At 40.0% G+C, this 20768-nt stretch overlaps 1 protein-coding gene across 1 annotated transcript in view; it reads left to right on the top strand.

The window, feature by feature from the left end:
* Positions 1 to 1065: 1065 nt before the first annotated feature.
* The window catches only part of GDPD4 (glycerophosphodiester phosphodiesterase domain containing 4), a 62110-nt gene continuing 42407 nt past the window's right edge, over positions 1066 to 20768 (top strand). The window contains exons 1-9 of the mRNA XM_040964042.1: positions 1066 to 1248; positions 3215 to 3318; positions 7041 to 7134; positions 9606 to 9665; positions 14703 to 14801; positions 14875 to 14968; positions 15807 to 15884; positions 16634 to 16779; positions 17149 to 17231. Of these exons, the coding sequence (XP_040819976.1) occupies positions 1066 to 1248; positions 3215 to 3318; positions 7041 to 7134; positions 9606 to 9665; positions 14703 to 14801; positions 14875 to 14968; positions 15807 to 15884; positions 16634 to 16779; positions 17149 to 17231 (941 nt within the window). The remainder of the gene's footprint in view (positions 1249 to 3214; positions 3319 to 7040; positions 7135 to 9605; positions 9666 to 14702; positions 14802 to 14874; positions 14969 to 15806; positions 15885 to 16633; positions 16780 to 17148; positions 17232 to 20768) is intronic.

The following is a 20768-nucleotide window of genomic DNA, read 5'->3' as shown; positions in this document are numbered from 1 at the left end:
GGCATCCATGTTGTGAATTTTATTTCTCAAATACCTCATCTATGCTTCTAACTTTTCAAATCATTTCAGAAACATCAGTTTTTAACTTGAATGTATAGGGTTGGCATGGTGGTAGAGCAGGCAAATACTCAGTCTGTCAGCATCAGGATCCCACTTCTGATCCAGCTCCCTGCTCATGGCCAGGGAAAACAGTAGAGGATGGCCCAAGACCTTAGCCTCTGTACTCACTTGTGAGGCTAGGAAGAAGCTCCTGACTCTCAGCTTTGAGTCAGTTCAGCTCTGTCCATTGCAGCCATTTGGGTTGAAGAATTCTCTCTATATAAAAGTCTTCCTTTCAAATAAAAAAAATCTTAAGAGCATATGTGTGCACATACATACACACATACATATATAAATATAATCAGTGCTTTTAGCATTTGTTATCTGGAATGGGGGGTATGGTCCTGTTTCAGAGGTGAGAGAAGTAAACCCCAAATGGTATGGTGGCTACAGCAAATAGTCAACAAGTTAGTAGGAAGGTATGATAAAGCTCCATTGTTGTTCCCCAAATCCAATATATTATTCTTGATTGTATTTTTTAAAAGTCCATCTGTCTCTGATAGAATTTTCTTTACGTGGATCAATGTTGTGACATAGTGTATTGGACCACCACTTGTGCTATTGGCATCATGTATTGAAGTGTTGATTCCAGTACTGGCTGTTCTGCCAATCCAGCTTGCCTAGAAAGTCAATGGATGATGGCCCAAGAGATTTGTTTTGGATCCCTGCCACCTCCGTGGGAGATCCAGATGGAGTTCCTGGCTTTTGGCTTCAGTCTGACTCAGCTTTGGCTGTTGAAGCACTTTGGGGAGTGAAATAGTGGATGGGAAGATCCCTCCCACTCTCCTTGCTTTTGTCACTCAACCTTTCTATATATAAATATATAAAAATATATATATATATATATATTTTAAAAGTACTTAATTGATTCTCTATAGACTGACTTAGAATAATACAATAACACAGTAATAGGAACTATAGTGGATCCTGATTATTTTATTTGTCCTTTCAGCAAAAGGGTACATCATGCGTAAGAGTGACAACAAGATTGAGTCCTCAGAGAGAAGAGAATCGAAAAAGGACAGTTCATGGGTTCAAAAATCCTTCAGCCAGAAATGCTATATCATCCTGCTTACAGGCTGCTACAGTTGTCACTGGAAATACAAACAGTGGGAGAAGGCCAAACTTGGATCATGTTGCTGTTCTCGGGTACAGAGATGGGGGATGTACTGTTTTCTGATGTGGGGAACAGGGGACTGGTCCTTCACTCAGTGAAGGCTTATTAGTTTCCAGGACTATAGGTCTGGGGACTCAAGTTCTTCCAAGAAAGTACTGCACCAATTCTAGAGCCAGAGTTAGGCTTCCTGAAATGTAATTGATGTATTTATTTTCTTTCACTTCTATTCTTTTTTTTCTTTATTTTGCATTTATGCATTCAGTGAACCTTGAAGAAGTGAAATTTGTGTGCAGTTAGATATTTTTACAGGAATGCCTGCATGTTTTAATCTCTAATTCACTCTTCTTGGTGAGTTTTTCAATTGAGCTACCTATTTTTGTAAGAAACAAACAAAAAGGCAAGTGGGAAATAATATGTCTTTATTACTGATGAAGCTAGTGACTGATTTTTCCTGGTAAAATTTCTAATAAGGCTGGAGGAGGTATATAATCCAACCCTTTTGGAGGCCTTTTTCTTTTCTAAGTCGGAGGTGGGGACCCTGTGTTGGGCTGTTTGGTATATGAGATCGGATGATGAGCACACTGAAATCCAGATGTGCATTCACTTGCTTGCACCAAGAACCTGACCAGTTTGATCTCTGATCTCCTGTGTCTGAGTTGGGAAATATAAGAGATGAGAAATGGGAGACTGCCCCAGGGTGGGCAGAAATTTTAGTCCCCATATTTTTTCTGCCAAGATGCTTCTATCCTATTTACTCTATTTCAGTGTTATCCCTTTTAAAAAATTCTTATCACAGTAACTTTGGAGTTTATTCAGGGCAGGATAGATTCTTTATTTTTAACAAGTTGAAAATTGTCCCAAACAAATATAATTTCTTATGTATGTCAGAATCATTTAAGTTTACGATCAGATGGCAACCCAAATCTGATCTTCCTGGAGAGTGGCACGCTGTGGCTTGACTGTGGTTTTCGGTGATTGGGATAGCTCAGAAGGTTCAGTTTACTCCTTCCTCCGCAAAGAGACCAAGCTTCCTGGCTCTGAGCTTACATAGTTCTGGGTTCCACTCCCGTCCCTGCCATGTCTTGGCTGGGTCATCCTAAGTCAATTACTTTACATCTTGGGTGTTTTTTTCTGCAAAATGAGGCTAATGATACCTAACTCATATGGTTCTTTTGAGAAGTAAATTTAACAAAAATGACTTGTAAGAAGTATCATTATGCTCTTATATCTATATATGTGAAATAAATTTGTTCTGTTTATATAAATAAAAGTATATAGCACTGCCATTGTCTATACGTACAATATTAGGATATATGTAAATGGCAGAATGATAGATTTACAACTGTTGATGAAAGACTAGACATTGCAGTAATAAGGGGAAATAAGTGGGGGAAGGGAACTTGGGGAGGTGGGAGAGCCTATCGAACTGAATCGTAAAATAAAATTAAAAATATAGAAAAGAGAGAGTCTTGGGAAGTCCCTAGCATTGTAGTAGAACAAAACAGCTATTTAAAATGCTTGTTCCCTTAGTCTGGTTTCTCTTTCCACTACTCAGTGGATAGATGAATGACTGAATGAGCTGATGAATAATGGAGAAATAAATTCATGAATGGAACACCAAACATTGGATAGGTGAAACCTAGATGATTCAGATGATGATTGTTGAGAGTAAACTACACTCAAATCTCCGGCTATACATGTTGTTAAGTATAGGGACTGGTTATACAAGTTTCTCTTCCTCAAGGTAAAAAGGCCATAACATCAGACATAAGCACGTAAGTGCATAATCATGGCTCAATGTGATTTAGCAAATGAGCATGTAGAATTCAGTTGGGGTGCAGAGGGAGCAGTGGTCCCTCCAGCCTGCAGATGGTGATGTTGGGCAGCTCATGTGTCCTGAGTTTGGACAGGAATGCAGACATTACTGGGGTAACATTGAGTTCAGTGCTACCTCAATGGACAACAGTGGAGCTAACATTGAGTTCTTTTTCTTTCCAGAGAGAGCAATTCTGTTTTGTAGTCCTGGTGATTTCATTTCTCTTATCTGTGCTTTTGCTGTTTGTGTGGATAGAAATCTCAAATGAATACTTCGGCTTTAATTGGTAAGCTGCTGCTTTTGTATATTCATTTCTGTTAGAGCTCTTTGGTTTGATAGTCATGTGAATTTTACCTCAGACTGAAACCGTGTGGCATAGTAGGGAAATGGATCAAAATGACAGTTTTCTATAGCTTGTGGGGGAGTGGCCTGAATCAGAGGCAAAGATATGAAACGAGCCCTACCTTATACCTGAAGAAGCTAAATCTGATGGGATGCCATTAGATTATTAGAAGAATACAATAGTGACACTCAGTAAAATGTAGGTGTAGAAACAAATGCAATTTTCCCAGCACCAGTTATTGAAAAGACTGTTTTGGTTTTTTCTGTTTCAAGCCTCTTGTTGAGGCTTGCCACTGTACTTTCTGTGTTTGGAGTTTTGAATTATTCATTTATAATGTTTCTATTTGATTTCTCTAGAATCTCACTATCTTTGAAGAATCTATCATCCATATCATATGGATTTCTTTAGCTCTGTTTGTTTCTTTGTGCTTTTGAGTAATCCTGTGATTATCTTACTTCATTCAGTTCAAACATTTTATCAGTCTCTGCATGTTCACATGCTAATACTGAAGAGTTGTTTTGTTCCTTTTGGAGGGTCATAAAGTTGTCCTTGTTTCTCAGTGTTTCTGCATTTACTTTTGGGCATCTGTGAAACAATTTTCTTCTTGATGGTTTTTTTCATTTTAAATTATGCCCCTGTGGTTTGGTAGAGTGACCACTCCTTCAGTGGAAGTCCAGTAAAACGTTCGGGTCAGGCCAGGGTTCTCTGGCCAGCGCTCAAGTGTGGGGTGAGAGTCCTAGAATGATCCACGAGTTGAGTGTGGTAGGCCTCCTTGTGAAGGGGGATGATCATGACCGTTAGTGAAGCCACTGCCTCACCTCCTGCCCTCCACGTTGATCAACTGGGATGAGGCCACTGTTGCTACAGTCCTCACTCATGCTAGTGGGTGAACTGTACAGAGGATCTCAATGGTATAAAGTCCTGCCCACTTTTGTTTCTTTTCTACTTACCCTGAAAGTTGCAAATAATAATCTTTACTCATCAATCAAAGTTTAATGTCAGTATTTAACCTTTCTCAAGGAACTTGGAACACCTTAACTTTATTTACCTCCTCTTAAACTGTATGCTATTATCATCTTATGTTTTAATCCAAAGTGTATTTTCAATAAAAAGTGACATTATTGGCTTTTGTATAGTTAACACTCATTTGAATTTATTATTTCCTTTTTACTACTCTTCATCATTAATCTTTCACTCACTGCTAATGGCCTGGGAAAAGTAGTGAGTAGAAGCAGAGGTGGAGCAGCCAGTGTCCATATGGGATGCTGGTGTTGCAAGTGGGGGCCTTAACCACTACACTGCAATACCAGCTCCTCTTGGGCTTCATCTATCTTCTGTTTAATGGCGTTGGTGATTTGCATTGATAACTTAGCCAGGCTGGAACTTATTTTCTGCCCTATGCAGTTTGTTTCAAGAGAAATTGACATAAGATTTAGAAAGCAGAGGTGGGGCCTGGCGTGATAGTGTAATGGTTAACCCCTCGCCTTGAACACGCGGGGATCCCATATGGGCACCGGTTCTAATCCCGGCAGCCCCACCTCCCATCCAGCTCCCTGCTTGTGGCCTGGGAAAGCAGTCAAAGACGGGCCAAAGCTTTGGGATGCCGCACCTGCGTGGGAGACCTGGAAGAACCTCCTGGCTTTGGATTGGCTCAGCTCTAGCTGTGCAGCCACTTGGCGAGTGAACCATTGGACAGAAGATCTTCCTCTCTGTCTCTCCTCCTCTATATATATCTGCCTTTCCAATAAAAATAAATAAATCTTAAAAAGAGATGACACAGCAGCTGCATTTTATGCTCCAAAAAGTAGTGAAAGATAACAAGCGCTTTACGTGCATGCATGCTTTCTGACCGACAGCATCACCTTATTGGTGAGGGAAGCACCTGGATCTGCAGCTCCACCTTTGCTCACATCTCTTATTTGGCTTTTTGAGCCTTTAACCAGGTTGTCATTTAACTTCATAACAGAGTGTTAGGTTGTATAGTTTTCCATTGTCATTAGAGGTGAAAGGTGATGAAAGTCAGTTACAGGGTTGAATTTGTCCTTATGAGTTTCAAGTCATCCTTCAAGATAGAGGTTTTAATTTGTGTTTGCTCTCTCCAGTTGATAGCTAACTTTTTTCTTCCTTACTGTGAATCTGCTTGACAGACAAGAATACTTTAACAAGAGTGTGGAAAGTGGAATTAGAAGATGAACTCATTATGGTGTGAAAAAATTAATATGTATACATTTTTGAAGACCCCATATGTATGCGTTCTGAAAGTTTCTGCACAAAATAAATCTTTTATCTTTTCCATGAATTTTTTGAAATACTCTTGTATAGGGACTTAAAATCAAATACTACCCCATCCAGATTCCTGTTAACAATGTACATAGAAGGTAGCAAATGAAAGCCAAATTAATTGGATTCCTGTCACTTATGTGCATGATTGGGGTGGAATTTGGGGCTCCTGAATTCGTTCTGGCCCAGCCCTACCTGTTGCAGTCATTGAGGCATAAACCAGCAGAGAGAACATCACCTTCTCCTTTCCCTCCTTTTATACTCTTCCTTTCTAATAAAAACATACATACATACCTACTTCTATTCTGAGCACCATATGTAGAAGCAACAACCTCCTTCCCAGATTTCTCTGTAATTCTGATAATTGTGTAATTCATATCGTATGTGTTTTATTGTTTATCACTCATAGTGGTTCTGCTTCTCTATACCTCACAGGTATGGAATTTGGTATCTGTGGCAGTTCTAGAGAAACAGATGTTTAAGAATGGTCTCTTGATTAAGGCCACAAGCAGGGAGTTCAGTAGGAATAAGAGCAGCTGGCATGAACCAGCAACCATATGGGATCCCAGGGTGGGCAAGGCAAGGACTTTAGCCACTAGACTACCATACCAGGACCCCTGAATCTATAGTTTTATAAATTGAATTTATTCATCTTTTATAGAGAAAGTGGCTAAGTTCTGTTATCTTAAAATGAAAAATGTAAACTATTTGACACATAATTCCTAAACTGATTATACCATTGTTTCTCTTTAAGAAATCATTAGTAATTCCTGCTGCTGCCTGGAATTAATTTAGTGTTGGGTCAACTGCTTTGCTTCCAGTCTAGGTCCCTGATAATCTGTTTATGAAAGCAGCATAGTTGGTTAGAGTAATGAGGCCCCTGCAAATCACAGGTGAATTAAATATATATTTCTTAAATCCTGTCTTATACTTTAGGAACAGAATAGTCAGTTAAGACAGCAGTTAAGCTGGTGGCTGTGATTACAGTTCTGTAAGACTAAAAATGAACATAGATGAGAAGCCTACCAAAATTAAAAATAGTAGTTTGAGTAAAATGTAGAAATTATGGGATTTATCTTTTTTTTCTCTTGATGTTGCAGAATTTCTGTATTACATGGATTTTTAGTAAGATATACTTTTTCTAAACATTTTTTAAAAAATCCTTCCAATTAAAATAAAATCCAGTTAATGTTCTCATCTGTCCATGGGACAAACTTAAAACTCCAAGTAAATATTTTCAAAACTTCCACAGCTCTGTTTGCAAACTATCTCTCTCCTTATCTCCCTCCATTTTTTTTATGCCTCAATTGGTCTGCTTGTCCCCATCATAGATGGAAATGCTGCTGATTTCTGCTCTATTTTAAGCATTGAAAAACATTTTTCAGGGTCATTTTTCTAGGAACAGGAGTCTGGGTCTTCGCTTCCGTAATTTTTCTGAGTTTATTTTGGATCCTGACTGTCTATACTTCATTGCTGTTGGTGAGTAATGCTTCCCATTTGTCTTTGAGTAGCCTTAGGAAGTCTTCTGTATGCAATATAGTATCCAGTAGTTCATATATTCTGTATGCAATATAGTATCCAGTAGTTCTACAAGTTCATATTACTTGTGTCTAAGTTGAGTTGGGGTTTACATTAGCTACTTGGATTTTAGGCACAAGGAATTGAAAGTTGGACTAGTGCTTAGAGAATGTGTCTTACCAACTTTGCCTGTTGAAAGGTTGGCAACACATTCTTTCTCCATTCCTCTGCTTCATGATCTAGCCTATGATTCAGTCAGAATTGCCATTTTAGATGCCCATGGATTCAAATAAGCAGTCTTTATGAGCCCTATAAATTAGTTTGTTTAATACATTCTATGTGCAAATGCTAGTCCCTAGGTCAGATGCAAATGACTTTTTAGCCAAAGTCTTTATTCATTAGTATGTCCCTTCCTTTGTTGCCTTACATACTGTTAGAAAGTTGTGCAGTGTTAAAAGAATGGAAATAAAAGTCATGATAGGAAAATAATGTTGAACGTAGTTTTTCAGTTCCAATTTTGCTTATATTTAGAGAAAAAAAAAAATCTTTCTCCAACTTCACTATTTCCTGTCCCAACTGATACCCAGCTTGATACAGAAGAAACCCTCAATCTGGCATTTGTATCATTTTGCCTTCAATAAAATATATTAATTATTATAAAAGTATAATATTGGATTAATAAAGTACTAAGTATGTGGAAATCCATAAAACATTCAGGTTTTGTTTTCATTCAGGATATTTCACAGAGATAGATATGAAATAGAAGCTTATAACTGTTCCTTCAGTGTTTAGAATCTAGTAGGGCAACTAGTTCTGACACAGATGGGATGTTACAATTATCATCACAAAGTCCTAAATAAAGTTCTTGAAAAGATGTGAAAAGAAAGACATGACTGCCAGCCAAAATAATCAAATAAGGCTTTTTATTAGAATGGTTGTCTGAAAGAGTTACTAGATACAGATATGGGATTTGTAGAGAACATTCTGGACTAAAGGAACACCAGGAAAAAAATCTACTAGACAGAAGAAAAATGAACATTCTATAAAAAGGGGAAGATCAATTCTATTAGGATGTACAGCATAATAAAGAGAAATGGGGAAATGATTGCTGAGAAAATATGTGGAATATATTAGAATGCCAGAAAACAAGGGTGAAACATTTGACAAAAAGTAACTTTGTTTTAGAAATATCATTTTGAATGTTCCATCTGGTGAGTGAGAGGGCCAGATTTGGGGCATTGGGTTGGGCTGGACATGGCCCCAATCTCCCTGGGTCTGGGGAATGCCAGACTGAACTAGACAGTAGCACTCACTGGTACTTGTGAGAGTCAGGGTGGGTGTAGAACAGGCTGGGCTAGGTGTCAGCTCCCACTGAACCATGTGAGAGCTGTGTCTGGGCATGGACCAGGTGTGGCTGGGATGCAACAACCAATAATAATCAGAAAGTATATGGACCAGTTGGGCAGGGACACCGTTCCTGCCAGGACAAGAGGTAGACAAAGTCAACCTGGGTTAAGGACCAACTGGTACTTGAAACCTGCCACTCGGAGGAGACCAGATAGAGGACCTTGGTACACTCCTTTGTCAGGTTGCAGTCCTTGCAGGTTAATGCAAGAATCAAGGCAAAGAACAGCCCAGGTTATAGTACTCACTGGCATACATGTGGGTCAGGTCTGGGAGTGGACTAGGCCAGGCAGGTTCATAACATCCACATGCAGATCTGAGAACCAGGAGAGGCCAGGTTGAGTTGCAACACCCGCCAATTCACACTGGAAATGGGATAGTGGACTGACTGGACAAGGCTAGGCTGTGGCACCAACCAGCAGGCTGAATAAAGAAAAAGTGGAATAATTTTGTTAGAAACACTTGTACATATATCATTTATATTGCTATTTGAGGACTCCTGTTATCAGTTTCCAGCTCCAGGTTGACTCGGTGACTGGCTAGATTCAGATGCATATCTCAGATAGACTGAATATTTACCAGTGGGATTCAGATGTGGATCTCAGAGATTGACTATTTACCAGTGTTGACAGCAATTGCAGCATCAACATTGGATTCTCAAGGAAAAGCTTTTCAGTGACTTGGGAAGGATATCCCATGACCTCTGTTGTCTAAAACTCCAAGTAAAAGCAGGTGTAAAGACCATCCTGGGGGAATGAGGTAGACAGGAACTGAAGAAGGCCATCACTGTGGTGAATTATTATGAAATCTCATAATGTTCCTGGGGTGCTGGTGGGAGTTCCTAACAGGAGGTCATGTTTAAAGTGGCTCTGAAGGGTTAGCAAGGTGGAGGAACAGCATGGTGAACTCCCAGAGGCTGAAAAGTGAATGTAGTGCTGACTGTGAAAGAGTTAGAGCTGCAGAATAGTGATTTGGGCAGCAGCTTGGTGATTTCAAAACAGCCTTGTCTTTCTTCTTTCCTCTTGCAGTTAGTTGGAATTTTGCTGATTCGGGAGCAAATCAAACTCGAGATGTACTGGTGTCATAAGGTAGGAGCATGCCCGTAGGAGCCCTTGGCACTCAGTTTGACACACAGTCACTTCACTTTCCAGTGTTGTTAAAGAGAGAAGATACATACTGATATGATTGTAGCTGACTCAGTTGCACTTTTAACAGTTATACCTCATAGACTGAAGGACATAAACAGCTAAACCATAAATTTTTTTTATTCTTTCTTACTATGTAACTCTGTGAGCCCATTTTTTTCCATCTCAATTAAATCTTAGGATTTTTTTTTTCTTTTTCAAAGCCTTATGGAATACAAGAATGTTCTGTTTCAGTTCACTATAATGAGATAAACCACTCCCTATTAATCTTTAAATTTTCTGCTGTATTGGGTGCAGTCTGAGACTAGAATCCTGCAGATGTGGTGCAAGCACAGTGTTCCTCTTAGCTCTGCTCCTCCTCAGCAGGTTCCTGGGAGGAAAGGGTAAGAGAAGAGCACGGTTTTACAACATGGGGTAAAAGTGTCCTGTGGATTTGGTTCCAGGTAAATAAGCTGTAGTTCCTATCCCTACTTGAGTTTATCTGAAATCCTCCTGCTGAGCATCTTGATTTCAACTATCAGTGACATCCCTGCCTGTCTTCCTGTGCTCTCCGGACAGCTCTCGTTGGAATCCCCGGTTAGCACTGCTTGTCCTCCTCCATAGCAGAATCTCATCATTCCTTCAGAAATCATTAAGCCCATTTTAATAGCTCCATCTTTCCACCGTTGAGCGTGTGTAAATGATGCCAGCACTTTTGCCACCAGTGTGTTTTTCAAAGCTCTGAGCCTTCCCAAAGAGGGAAGGTTTGCTTCTCAGGGGTGATAACCATTCTGGCAGCTTTTTTCCAATAAGCCTGTAGATTGTTTCTTCTATCTGATGCCAGTATATTACTGTCATCCCAGTTTCATTAAGCTTGGGCTACTTCTGAGCCAATGTTTCGGCTAAATACTAATTTCTGCCTGAATTCTGATATATAAAAGCCAAAATTCTTAGCATGAATACCTGTATAAATTTTTCCTAAAAGAAAATTATCTTCTTATATCCTTGTCTCATTCCCTTAGTATTCATCCCCATACATACTTTATGGAATCTTTCCTGATATTAATTCTTTATAGAAGAAAATTATTTATTTAAAAGGAAGTGCTACAGAGAGAAATCTTCCATTCACTGTTTAACTCCCCAAAAGGCTGCCATGTTTAGGGGTTGGGCCAGGCCAAAGCCAGGAGACATGACCCCCATCCAGGTCTTGCTCATGGCTGGCAGGGGCCCAAATACTTGGATTATCATCTACTGCCTTCCTTGAGTGTTAGCAAGGAGATGAAGTGGAAATAAAGCAAGCAGGGGTAAAACTGCTGCTCATAGAATTCCAGTATTACAGGAAGTAGAATGCCAGCCTCACTGATATCAGTTCTCCAAGCTTGTGTCTTCTGAGCCATTTGGGATATAATTCCAGTTACAAGTCTATAGGCAATGATAAGTGATGCAGAATATTAGAAGAATTGACATTTTGTTGAAATGGGCCTTCAAACCAGTAAGGACCAGGATAATTAGGTTTGGGAGGAGAAATTGACAAGGGAGTTTAGAATTTATTTCATTCAGAGTAAATCCAGAAAGAGAAACTTCAGAAGTAAGCCTATAATTGCTTTCCTTTTTATCTGCAAATGTCCAAAATGGTATGACTGTATCCACTGATCTTCTTATAAACACAGATAATATAATAATTAATAATATGATAGATAAGTATTTAATAGTCTAAAGATTATGGAATCCTCTTGTGTAACGGTTTCTAGCAGGATATACCTGGTATAGCTAGGTTGTTTCATTGTAAACATGTATGAGTGGTGGCAGACATAGCAGGATACAACTGATGGAGTATAACATTAAGTGCCTGGGCAAAAATGTAAACAAGGAGGAGGAGGTGAGGGAAAAGGTCTCCTAATCCGCTCTTGCTGGGAATGTAAAGTGGCACAACCATTTTGGAACAGTAAGGAGATTCCTCAGAAATCTGAAAATATGTCTCCTATATGGACGTGATGATCCCATTCCTGGGAATTTACCAAATGAAATGTAGTCAGCATGTGAAATTTGTACATCCATTTTTATTATAGTTCATCTCACAATGGTTAAGATATGGGATAACCCAGATATCTATCACTGATGACCGGATAAAGAAAATGTGATATAGGATAGGGGCCAGCACCATGGTATAGTAGGCTAAGCTTCTACCTATAGTGCTGGCATCCATATGAGTGCCAGTTGGAGTCCTAACTGCTGCATTCCTGATCCAGCTCCATACTTATGGCCTAGGAAAGCAAGTTCTTGGGCCCCTGCAGCAAAGTGAGCAACCTAGGAGAAGCTCCTGGCTTCGGATCAGCACACCTGTGGCCATTGTAGCCATTTGGGGAGTGAACCAGTGGATGGAAGATCATTCTTACTATAACTCTGCCTTTCAAGTAAATATTAAACCTTTTAAAAATGTTAAACACACTATGGAATATACTCAGCCATAAAAAAAGAAAATTAAAATCTTTTTTTATAGCAAAATGGATGCAACTGGAAGCCATTATGTTTCATGAAATAAACCAGTCCCCAAAAGGCAAACATCATGTGTTTTCTCTGATATGTGGTAGTTAATATAGAATACCAAAAAATGTGTAGGAATGAAATGCAAATGTTATGATTTAATTGCTTTTACACTTGCAGAACTATGGTATTTCTACTTTTTAGTGTTCAGTTTTATGGTCAGTGGTGCATTAAGCCTGTGATTATATAGTGCATTAAAATTACAGTTTTGGAAAAATTCAAAAAGAAGGAAAGGTGTGGGAGTTTGAGGAAGTGAGGGTGGAGGAGGGGAATATGATTATCCTCTTAAAATTGTGTATATGAAATTCATTAAATCTGTTCTCTTATATTAATAAACACTAAAAAAAATTAACTTTCTAAAGAGGGCCCAGCACAATAGCGTAGTGGTTAAAGTCTTCGTCTTGAAAGTGCTGGGATCCCTTATGGGCACCAGTTGTAGTTCCCGCAGCCCCACTTCCCATTCAGCTCCCTGCCTGTGGCTTGGGAATGCAGTCTAAGATGACCCAAAGCTTTGGGACGCTGCACCCGTGTGGAAGACCTGGAAGAAGCTCCTGGCTTTTGATTGGCTCGACTCCAGCTGTTGCGGCCACTTGGGGAGTGAACCATCAGACGGAAGATCTTCCTCTCTGTCTCTCCTCCCCTCTGTATATCCACCTTTCCAATAAAAATAAAATCTTTTTTAAAAAAAGTTCTGAAGAAAGCATTTTGAAGCAATGTTTCTGTTTTCTCAAAATGCAAAACAGAAGAAAAGCTTCCATGAATTGCTACATTTGACATCAAGTTTCTCTAAGAGGATATTATTTTTATCCATTTACCCTTTTTAAAAAAAATGTGTGGGAAAGTCAGAAAAATTAGAGGAAGAGGATCAGATAAGAAGATCTTCTGTCCACTGATTCACTCTCTAAGTGACCACAACGGCTAGAGCTAAGCCAGTATGAAGTCAGGAGCCAGCAACTTCTTTCGAGTCTCCCACACAGATGCAGAATCCCAAGGCTTCTGGTTATCCTTCTGGTTTCCCAGGACACAAGCAGGGGGCTGATGGGAACCAGGGCCTCTGGGACATGAACTGGTACCATAGGGGATCCTGGCACATGCAAGGCAAGGACTTTAGCCACCAGGCCATCATGCCGGGCCCTATTCACTTATCCTTTAAGTCATTCGCAGTTTGGTATTGAGTAGGATTAGTGATCCCTGAGCTGATTTGTTAATTCAACTTTTGTGTTGTGTTGCATTTAGCTTACTAATAGATTCTTTTTGGTTTTTTCTTCCTCCTAATTTGGAAGAAATTGATATGTGCTTTGTTGTTTTTATGTCCTTGTTAAATTTGGTGAACAATGTTTCATTTACTTTATCAGGTGAGTTAGAAAGAATTCTCTTGCTCTCTGGAAGTGCTTGATGAAATATTGTAGTAGTTGTCCTTTCAATATTTGGCATCATTTGCCACTGAGGTTGGCAAGGAGTGATTTTGTGAGAAGTCTCATTGTGGATTCATTTTCTTTATGTAAAGGACTGAATTGACCAAAAGGAAGTACAGATGCAGAAAAACTAAACATCTAAAGGGGAGGATGGAAAGTAACACCTTCTTGATCTCGATGTCCTTTTTCTAGGAAGTAAACAGTGTTGTGACAGACTTTATTGCTTTGTTCAACAAATATTTAAAAATTACTGTGTGCCAAATGTTCTGCAAGAAAATGATATAATCATAAATAGTACAGTTGTGTTAGATCTTGTGACTTTACAATCTGTTGTAGGAAACATCACATCAAACTCTGACACATTACGTACTTACTGTTTTGAGTGTATAATGAGGTAAAAAGAAGGAATGACGGTTTCTACTGGGCATTGTTGAAATCACTTGAGAGATACTAGGCCATGTGAAAGCTTAGGTGTACCTAGAGGTGATACTTTTGTAAAATTTTGGTTTTGTTTTTATTTCAGAGGTGAGTTTACTGGTAAAAGGAGAGCTGTCTTTCATCTATTGGTCCTAATGGCTGCCACAACCAGAGCTGAGCTGATCTAAAGCCAGAAGCTAGAGCTTCTTCCAGGTCTCTCATGTACATTTCAGGACCAAGGATCTGAGTCATCCTCTGTTGCTTTCCCAGGCCATAGATAAGGGAGCTGGGTCAAGAAGTGGAACATCCAGGACTCAAACTGGCACCCATATGGGATGTTAGCCCTGCAGACAGAGGATTAACTGGCTGAGCTATTGCACTTGCCCTTAGAAGTGGTAAATTATTAATGACATTAAAACATGCAGCTGGGTTATTTTTCCAGCTATGCTGTACAGCAGTTATGAGTACAGAAGGGCCATGATTGAACCCATCCAATACTGAGGATTTGGAAAAATGAATATATTGCAAGGTTTAAGTGAGGCCCCTGAGATAGTAAGAACACATGCAATTCCAGTTCTGATGTAAAGCTAGTGCCTGAAGTCAGAAGATCTTTTTTGTTTCCCAGGTTGTGATTGTGCTGTCGATTCTGCTGTATGTCGGTTTACTGTATGTTTTATTTAAATTCTGGAATGACAAGTGGCTGACAGTTGGGTTATCACTGCAGGTAAGCATGCTCCTGTAGCTCTTGGCACCAACTGTCCAGATGCACCCAGTCTGACTTTTGGCTTTCTCTTCAGATCTTTGCTCCCTACATACACTTGTGCAGTATAACTCTGATGGTTCTCTTTACCTGGCCTGTGGCCTACTGTGTGATCTATTTGGAAACAGAAGGTATGTCATGTGGGAGACAACCTTGTTTTTTCTTTGGCTTGCGTACCACACTCAGAAAAAAGGCATTTAGTAGCTGTCCTCCCAAACTCTTTGGCCTTTGCTTAGCTTGTTACTCAGGCACGCTCCTTGGGTGCTCACCACCACGTGTGGCCTGTCATGGTATTTCTGTAACTAAACAGGCCTTCTCTTAAGAGCAGTTATTTAGGAAAAATTGGATCTTTCTCTGTGGTATTACATATTTCCTAACTAGCAGTAGTTGGGGCGGAGGGGTGGTGTGTGGAGAAAAAGAAGCTATTTTTGTTTGATAGAGAGCTGGTATAAGTTATCGTTCTTTCAGTTTTCACTCAGTCTCCACTGTACCATGTCCAAAGATCCCTGTTTACATCCTGTTGAACTCAGAGCAGTCTCCTGTCAGTCCTTGTCGTAGCTGGGGATTCACGGAGGCAGAAATATCTGACTCCACCATTGGTTTCTGCATGCCTTATCCTGATATAATGGGAACAAAAGAGAATCATTTATGTATATTAAACTTCTCTGAAATAGTTATTTCTCACCACACTTTCTGAGAAATCAATAGGGGCTACTTTCCTCTAGGCTTCCCATTTTTACCCATGGTTTAATAGGAGATATTTGTCAATTAATGGGAGAATGTAGGCAAAGCTGAGGCTGGGTAGATAGTGGTGCCAGTTTCTTTTTGATATGTATGAGTTTGTGTGTGAAGGGTAAATTTTGATACGTATGTGTCGGTGTGGATGGTAAATTTTAGAATATATTTCTGGATCAAAAGTTCAAATAGGGCAATAATAAACTCTTTTCTTCTTCACATTCTAACTTTTAGTTAGAATAAGAAGATACAGGACAGCATACTACAAGGAAGAAAGCCTCAAGAGATGTAATATATTCACAAGGTTAAGAGGTTAGAGCTGGAGTCCTAGATTTTAAAGTCACTGAAGCATAAGTGGTAACTTTAAATTGGATAAATGGATAAAATGCACAGAAGTCTAAAGTAGTGAATGTTGTTTATGCATAGTAAGGCACAGGCGTGGTATGATAAAGCTTAGGGGTGGTGGGATGCAGGGACAGAGAAGGGAAGAGGTCATTAATAAGTCAATACTTATAAGCCTTATGGCTTAATATGTCAACATATGCAACATAAATAAGTCACTGTGACATAAAAGTTATAACAACCCTGTGAAGTTAGTGTTAACAATAAGATAACCTCGTTTTACAGATGAAATTGAAGACCCAGAGGGGTTAAATCACATCCTTGTGATTATAATTAGGAAATAGCAGAGCCTGACTCTGAACCCAGATTTGTTCACTCTCTTTAGAAGGGGGTGTTAGGGTGATTTTGTAGGCTTTCTCAGAACAGTCATGTTCTTACTCCTGAGAGATGGCCCTGCCCTTTCCATTCCCTGCTTTTCCTTTCTTTCTATTTCTAATAATCTTGCATAATAATGTCTTCTGGTTGGACAGTTCTGTGTTTTTAAATTCAAATCCCTGAGTTTAAGTGAGAATGTGACAGCAATAGAAAGTAAGAGTCCACAGAGTCAGTGAAACCCATATAATGGGATTTACTGTGCTTGTTTGGAATAATTAGTTGTTTGGAATGTTTCTCCATCCCTGTTCTTTGTTTTAATCCCAACCCTGCGCTTTGTTTTTCAGCTATACAGGTGGCTATTGCATTGCCTTTTCTTCTTATCCTCATATTTCTTTATTTGATGCCACTGGGTATTCAATCTCCTTGCATTCAAGAAAAGGAGAATTTGGGCCCCAAACCAGTCTTCTTTGCACATAGAGGTGCACCCATGGTAGGTCTGAGCATGATGAATGCGAGTGAGTATAGATATATACAGGATGTGTGAATAAGAAAGGGAATTCTTAAAGTAACAGGAGCCCCTGGAAGGAAAAAAAAAGTGTTTTTACAAAAATAAGGAGTTAACTGTAGAGTATGGACTTGAACTCAACATCACTGTTTACTATGCCCAGTGACGTTATCTCAAGTGAGTGGTTCCAGAATTTGAGCAAAGGGGGATGTAAACAGGCTCCATAGCAAGAAAGTTAAGATAGCCAGTATCTGTCCCCCAAACCCTGTTATTTCTTGATTCTGGCCCTCTTTAAAAGTAATGTTGGGATGAGAGACTGTAAAACCTAGGGGCTAACATCTTTGTCTTCCTCAGCATGGACCAGAGAATACCATGATGGCCTTTGAGAAAGCTGTTGAATTTGGGGCTTATGGACTAGAGACTGATGTACAGCTAAGGTAGGAAAACAGAAACTTGGGTAAGGGGAAGGAAAGAATAAAGTCCATGGAAAATGATCACCTTGGGACAGAGTGTGGGGAGGGCAAACCCTGAAGAATTTCATCTGTCTCTCTATACCACTTACATGAACTATATCCTCCTTATAACTTCTAGATTCTCAGTTACAGATTCAAAGCAGACACACTGCACAGTCTTCACGGCATAATTTTCATTTCTCTCCACTGCAAGTCATGCTACAACTCGCCCTGTGTACAGCCTTAACTGTTTATATAGCTACCATTTCCTGAACAACTACTATATTCTAGGCCTTCTAAATTCTGGGGAGATGTACACAAGTAGGAAATAGTCATGCCTAGGAGAAATCCCCAGCTAAAGAAGGGGACTTTACAAATAACGCAATATAAGTCTCTCAGAGAAGATGAAGTCAGGTGCAGTGTAACCTCAGTGAAGGAAACAGTCACCTCCTACTATGCAAAAAAAAAAAAAAAAGAAAACTCATAAACTCATGTTTAAAGTTGTATGTCTGGATTGAACATTAAAAGAAAATATTATTTTGTGAAGTACAAATGGAAAGAATGCATTCCAAGCAGAGACAAACTTGTCAGTAACTTGTTCATTTATATTTAAATGAGAAATGGCAGGTTTATAGAACATCCTGTTTGAATGCCAAAAGTAAAATGCTCTAGGGTTAGGAGATGGCTATGTGAGGAAGAGGCATGGATGTATGGCTAATTGAGGCTCTACCATGGAGATACATAAATGTATGAGTGAAAAAGAAAAGGTAGACAATGAGAGGACAGAGAAGGAAGGGAAAGAAGGAAGAAGGAAGGAAAGGAATAAAGGAAGTGATAGGTAGGTAGGTAGGTAGGTAGGTAGATAGATAGATAGATAGAGAGAGAGAGAGAGATAGATAGATATGCTTTAGACTCATCTGGCAGTCCATGATGAATTTTTAGGGAAATTGGCAGCAGACTGAAAAGACTTGGGTCAGAGCAGACAGGCACAAAAAGATACACTGCTGTAGCATCTGTGTGTGGTTGAGGAGGCAGAAATGCTTCATTTCTGTGTTAGTTGTATTAGTGATTGTGATATATGAATGTCCTTTTGCTCTCATTCTGGAAAACAAATAGAAAAGAAAATGTTCTACTTAATAGAAGTGTCTGGTTTGAATCTGAGTTCAAGGCAGGAAAATGAATGAATCAGATCAGGTTAACGTGTTGACTGGAGCTCTGTTTCTTGACCCCAGATTGGGATTTTGGACATTGCCCAACAATAACAGGGGAATATTTTGAATTGGGATTGAAACTTTGTATTGTTCTGGTAGAACTCCTGGGTATTTTTTCATGGGAGTGTGTGGGATTTATGGGATATGCTCATGCACTCAATGTCCTTTTCTGTTGTTTCTGTGACTTGAATTTCCAATTCATAAGTTTCTCTTAAGTTTGGTATAGTTATTTTTGCTTTTTTTAGCTGTGCTTTTGGCGAGACCCTGCTTTCAGGTGTTTTGGGTATATACTCAGAACTGGATATGCTGAATAATATGATAAATTTCTATAACCTGAGGAATAGCCATTATGGAGTAAGGGAATTTTAAAACCTGCATATTCAGTCCTAGGCAGACTTTTGAATCTTGTACTTATGAGGCCAGTGAAAACTACCAAAGGGATACACTTGATCATTGCCTTCAAACATCATTCAGGTAGTAGATTGATTTAAGTGCACCATTTTAATATTAGTTTTATTTTTTTTTCCTTCTAATGTTGTTTGTGTTTCCTTTCTGGGCTTTTTGTTAGTGTTTGTAAACTTTTCTTAAAAAGTAGCAATTTTTAATATACTTTTTAATTTTTGCATAATTGCCCTAGAAATGACTGAATACAAAGGGACTTCATAGAAAATGCACATGATCTCTTAATTACATTTCTCCCCATGAATTTTCTTGAAGACCTCATGTGCACAACGCATCCACACACAAATTTTTCACAGCCTACCAATGTGAATATTTTACCAATGCAAGATGAATGTAAAAATCTAAACATTTTCAGATACTTTCACCTTACTCACCTCAAAATATATTGAGACATATCAGAAATGTCAAAATTTTTGCTTTTAAGGATCAGTTTTTAAAATTTTAAGAATTGTCAGCTGGGTATACCCAAGCTAGGTCAGACTCAATGCTTGGGGCCCTGGCCACAGCCACTGCTGCCATGCGGTGAGTGAGTCCTGGGCTTGCCTGGGCCCAAGAGGTTTCTCCCTTTGTTGTGCGTATACTGTGAGGGGATCTCTTGGGAGCAAAGACAGGTTCTGCTGCCACCATCATGTGGCAGGAGGGATGTAAGGGAGTTTGACCTCAGGGCCTGGGTGAAGAAAGTGTCCAACAACATGGCAACTGCTGGGAGTACCCAAGCCAGGTCAGACTCAATGTTGAGGCCCTGGCCACAGCCACTGCTGCCATGCAGTGAGTCCTGGGTATTGGGCAGCCAGTGCATCAATTGGTGACAGGTTCTGCCTGCTGACAGCCTGGTGGTAAACTCTGGGGTCTTAGGGGTATGGAATTGTTGCTTAGGTACGCCCAAGAATGAGCCACTGTGCGTATTGGTGAGGAATCAATCCTGAGGGAATCCCAACTACAGGGTCACTACACTTGAAGCTAAGTGAGGAGACTGAGACCTGGTGGTTTGGAGGGGAGAAACCAGACAGTCTGTATGGATCAGATTGATACAGCAGCCTACATGCAAGTCCTGTAAAGAACTTATCACCACTCTGCCGACCAATGTCTGTTCATCTAGCTCTGTGCTGCTGCTCACATCTATAACCTTGCCAAATAAACTTGGAATTCAGTAAAAAAAAGAAAGAAAAGGAAAATTTGTCACCAAACAGTACTGACCACCACATGCCAGTCCATGTGAAATTAGGGCTGGGGGCCTGTCTAGCAGGGCTAGATCCTAGTACCTGACAGAATGTCATAACAGGGGATGGGTCACATTAGGCAGGGCCATGACACTAAACGGCACAGAATCAGGTCTGGGGGTAGATTCTGTGAGGGGTGTGAGGGCCCAACCCTGTGGAAATGCAAGTCCTGCAGGTTGGTTCAAGAGATGGGGTGGTGATGGGCTGAGCTATATGTGACCATGGAACCCACCATCACTCACGGGTAAAGGGACTGAAAACAGTCTGACCAGCTCCAGGCTGCAGCATCTGCATGTGCATCCTAAAACAGGGTGTGGGGAGAACCGGGCTGCAATGCTCACCAGCTTAAACAAGGCCAAGATGGAAGGGCAGATTATGCAGGGCAAGGGCCAACACCTGCTGGCATCTATGAGATCTGGGTTTGGGAGTGGGCCAAGTAGGGGAGCTTGGGAAACTCCCCTTGTGAGTCATAACTTTTGCTGATGATCACATGGTCCAGGCATGGGGTTCGGGCAAACTGGGCAAAGTAGCTCCAACTGTTGGCTAATGTGTGGGTTGGCGATGAAAGGGGGTGGACCGGGCATACCTTAGCTCAACAGCAAGAACAGAAATCAGGCTTGAGCACAAGT

The sequence above is a fragment of the Ochotona curzoniae genome, unplaced genomic scaffold (assembly GCF_017591425.1).
Source record: "Ochotona curzoniae isolate NIBS_2020 unplaced genomic scaffold, NIBS_Ocur_1.0 scaffold_3223, whole genome shotgun sequence".
NCBI classification, from domain to species: domain Eukaryota; kingdom Metazoa; phylum Chordata; class Mammalia; order Lagomorpha; family Ochotonidae; genus Ochotona; species Ochotona curzoniae.
The sequence above is the reverse complement of the archived record's forward strand: the minus strand, read 5'-3'. Positions and strand labels throughout refer to the sequence as shown.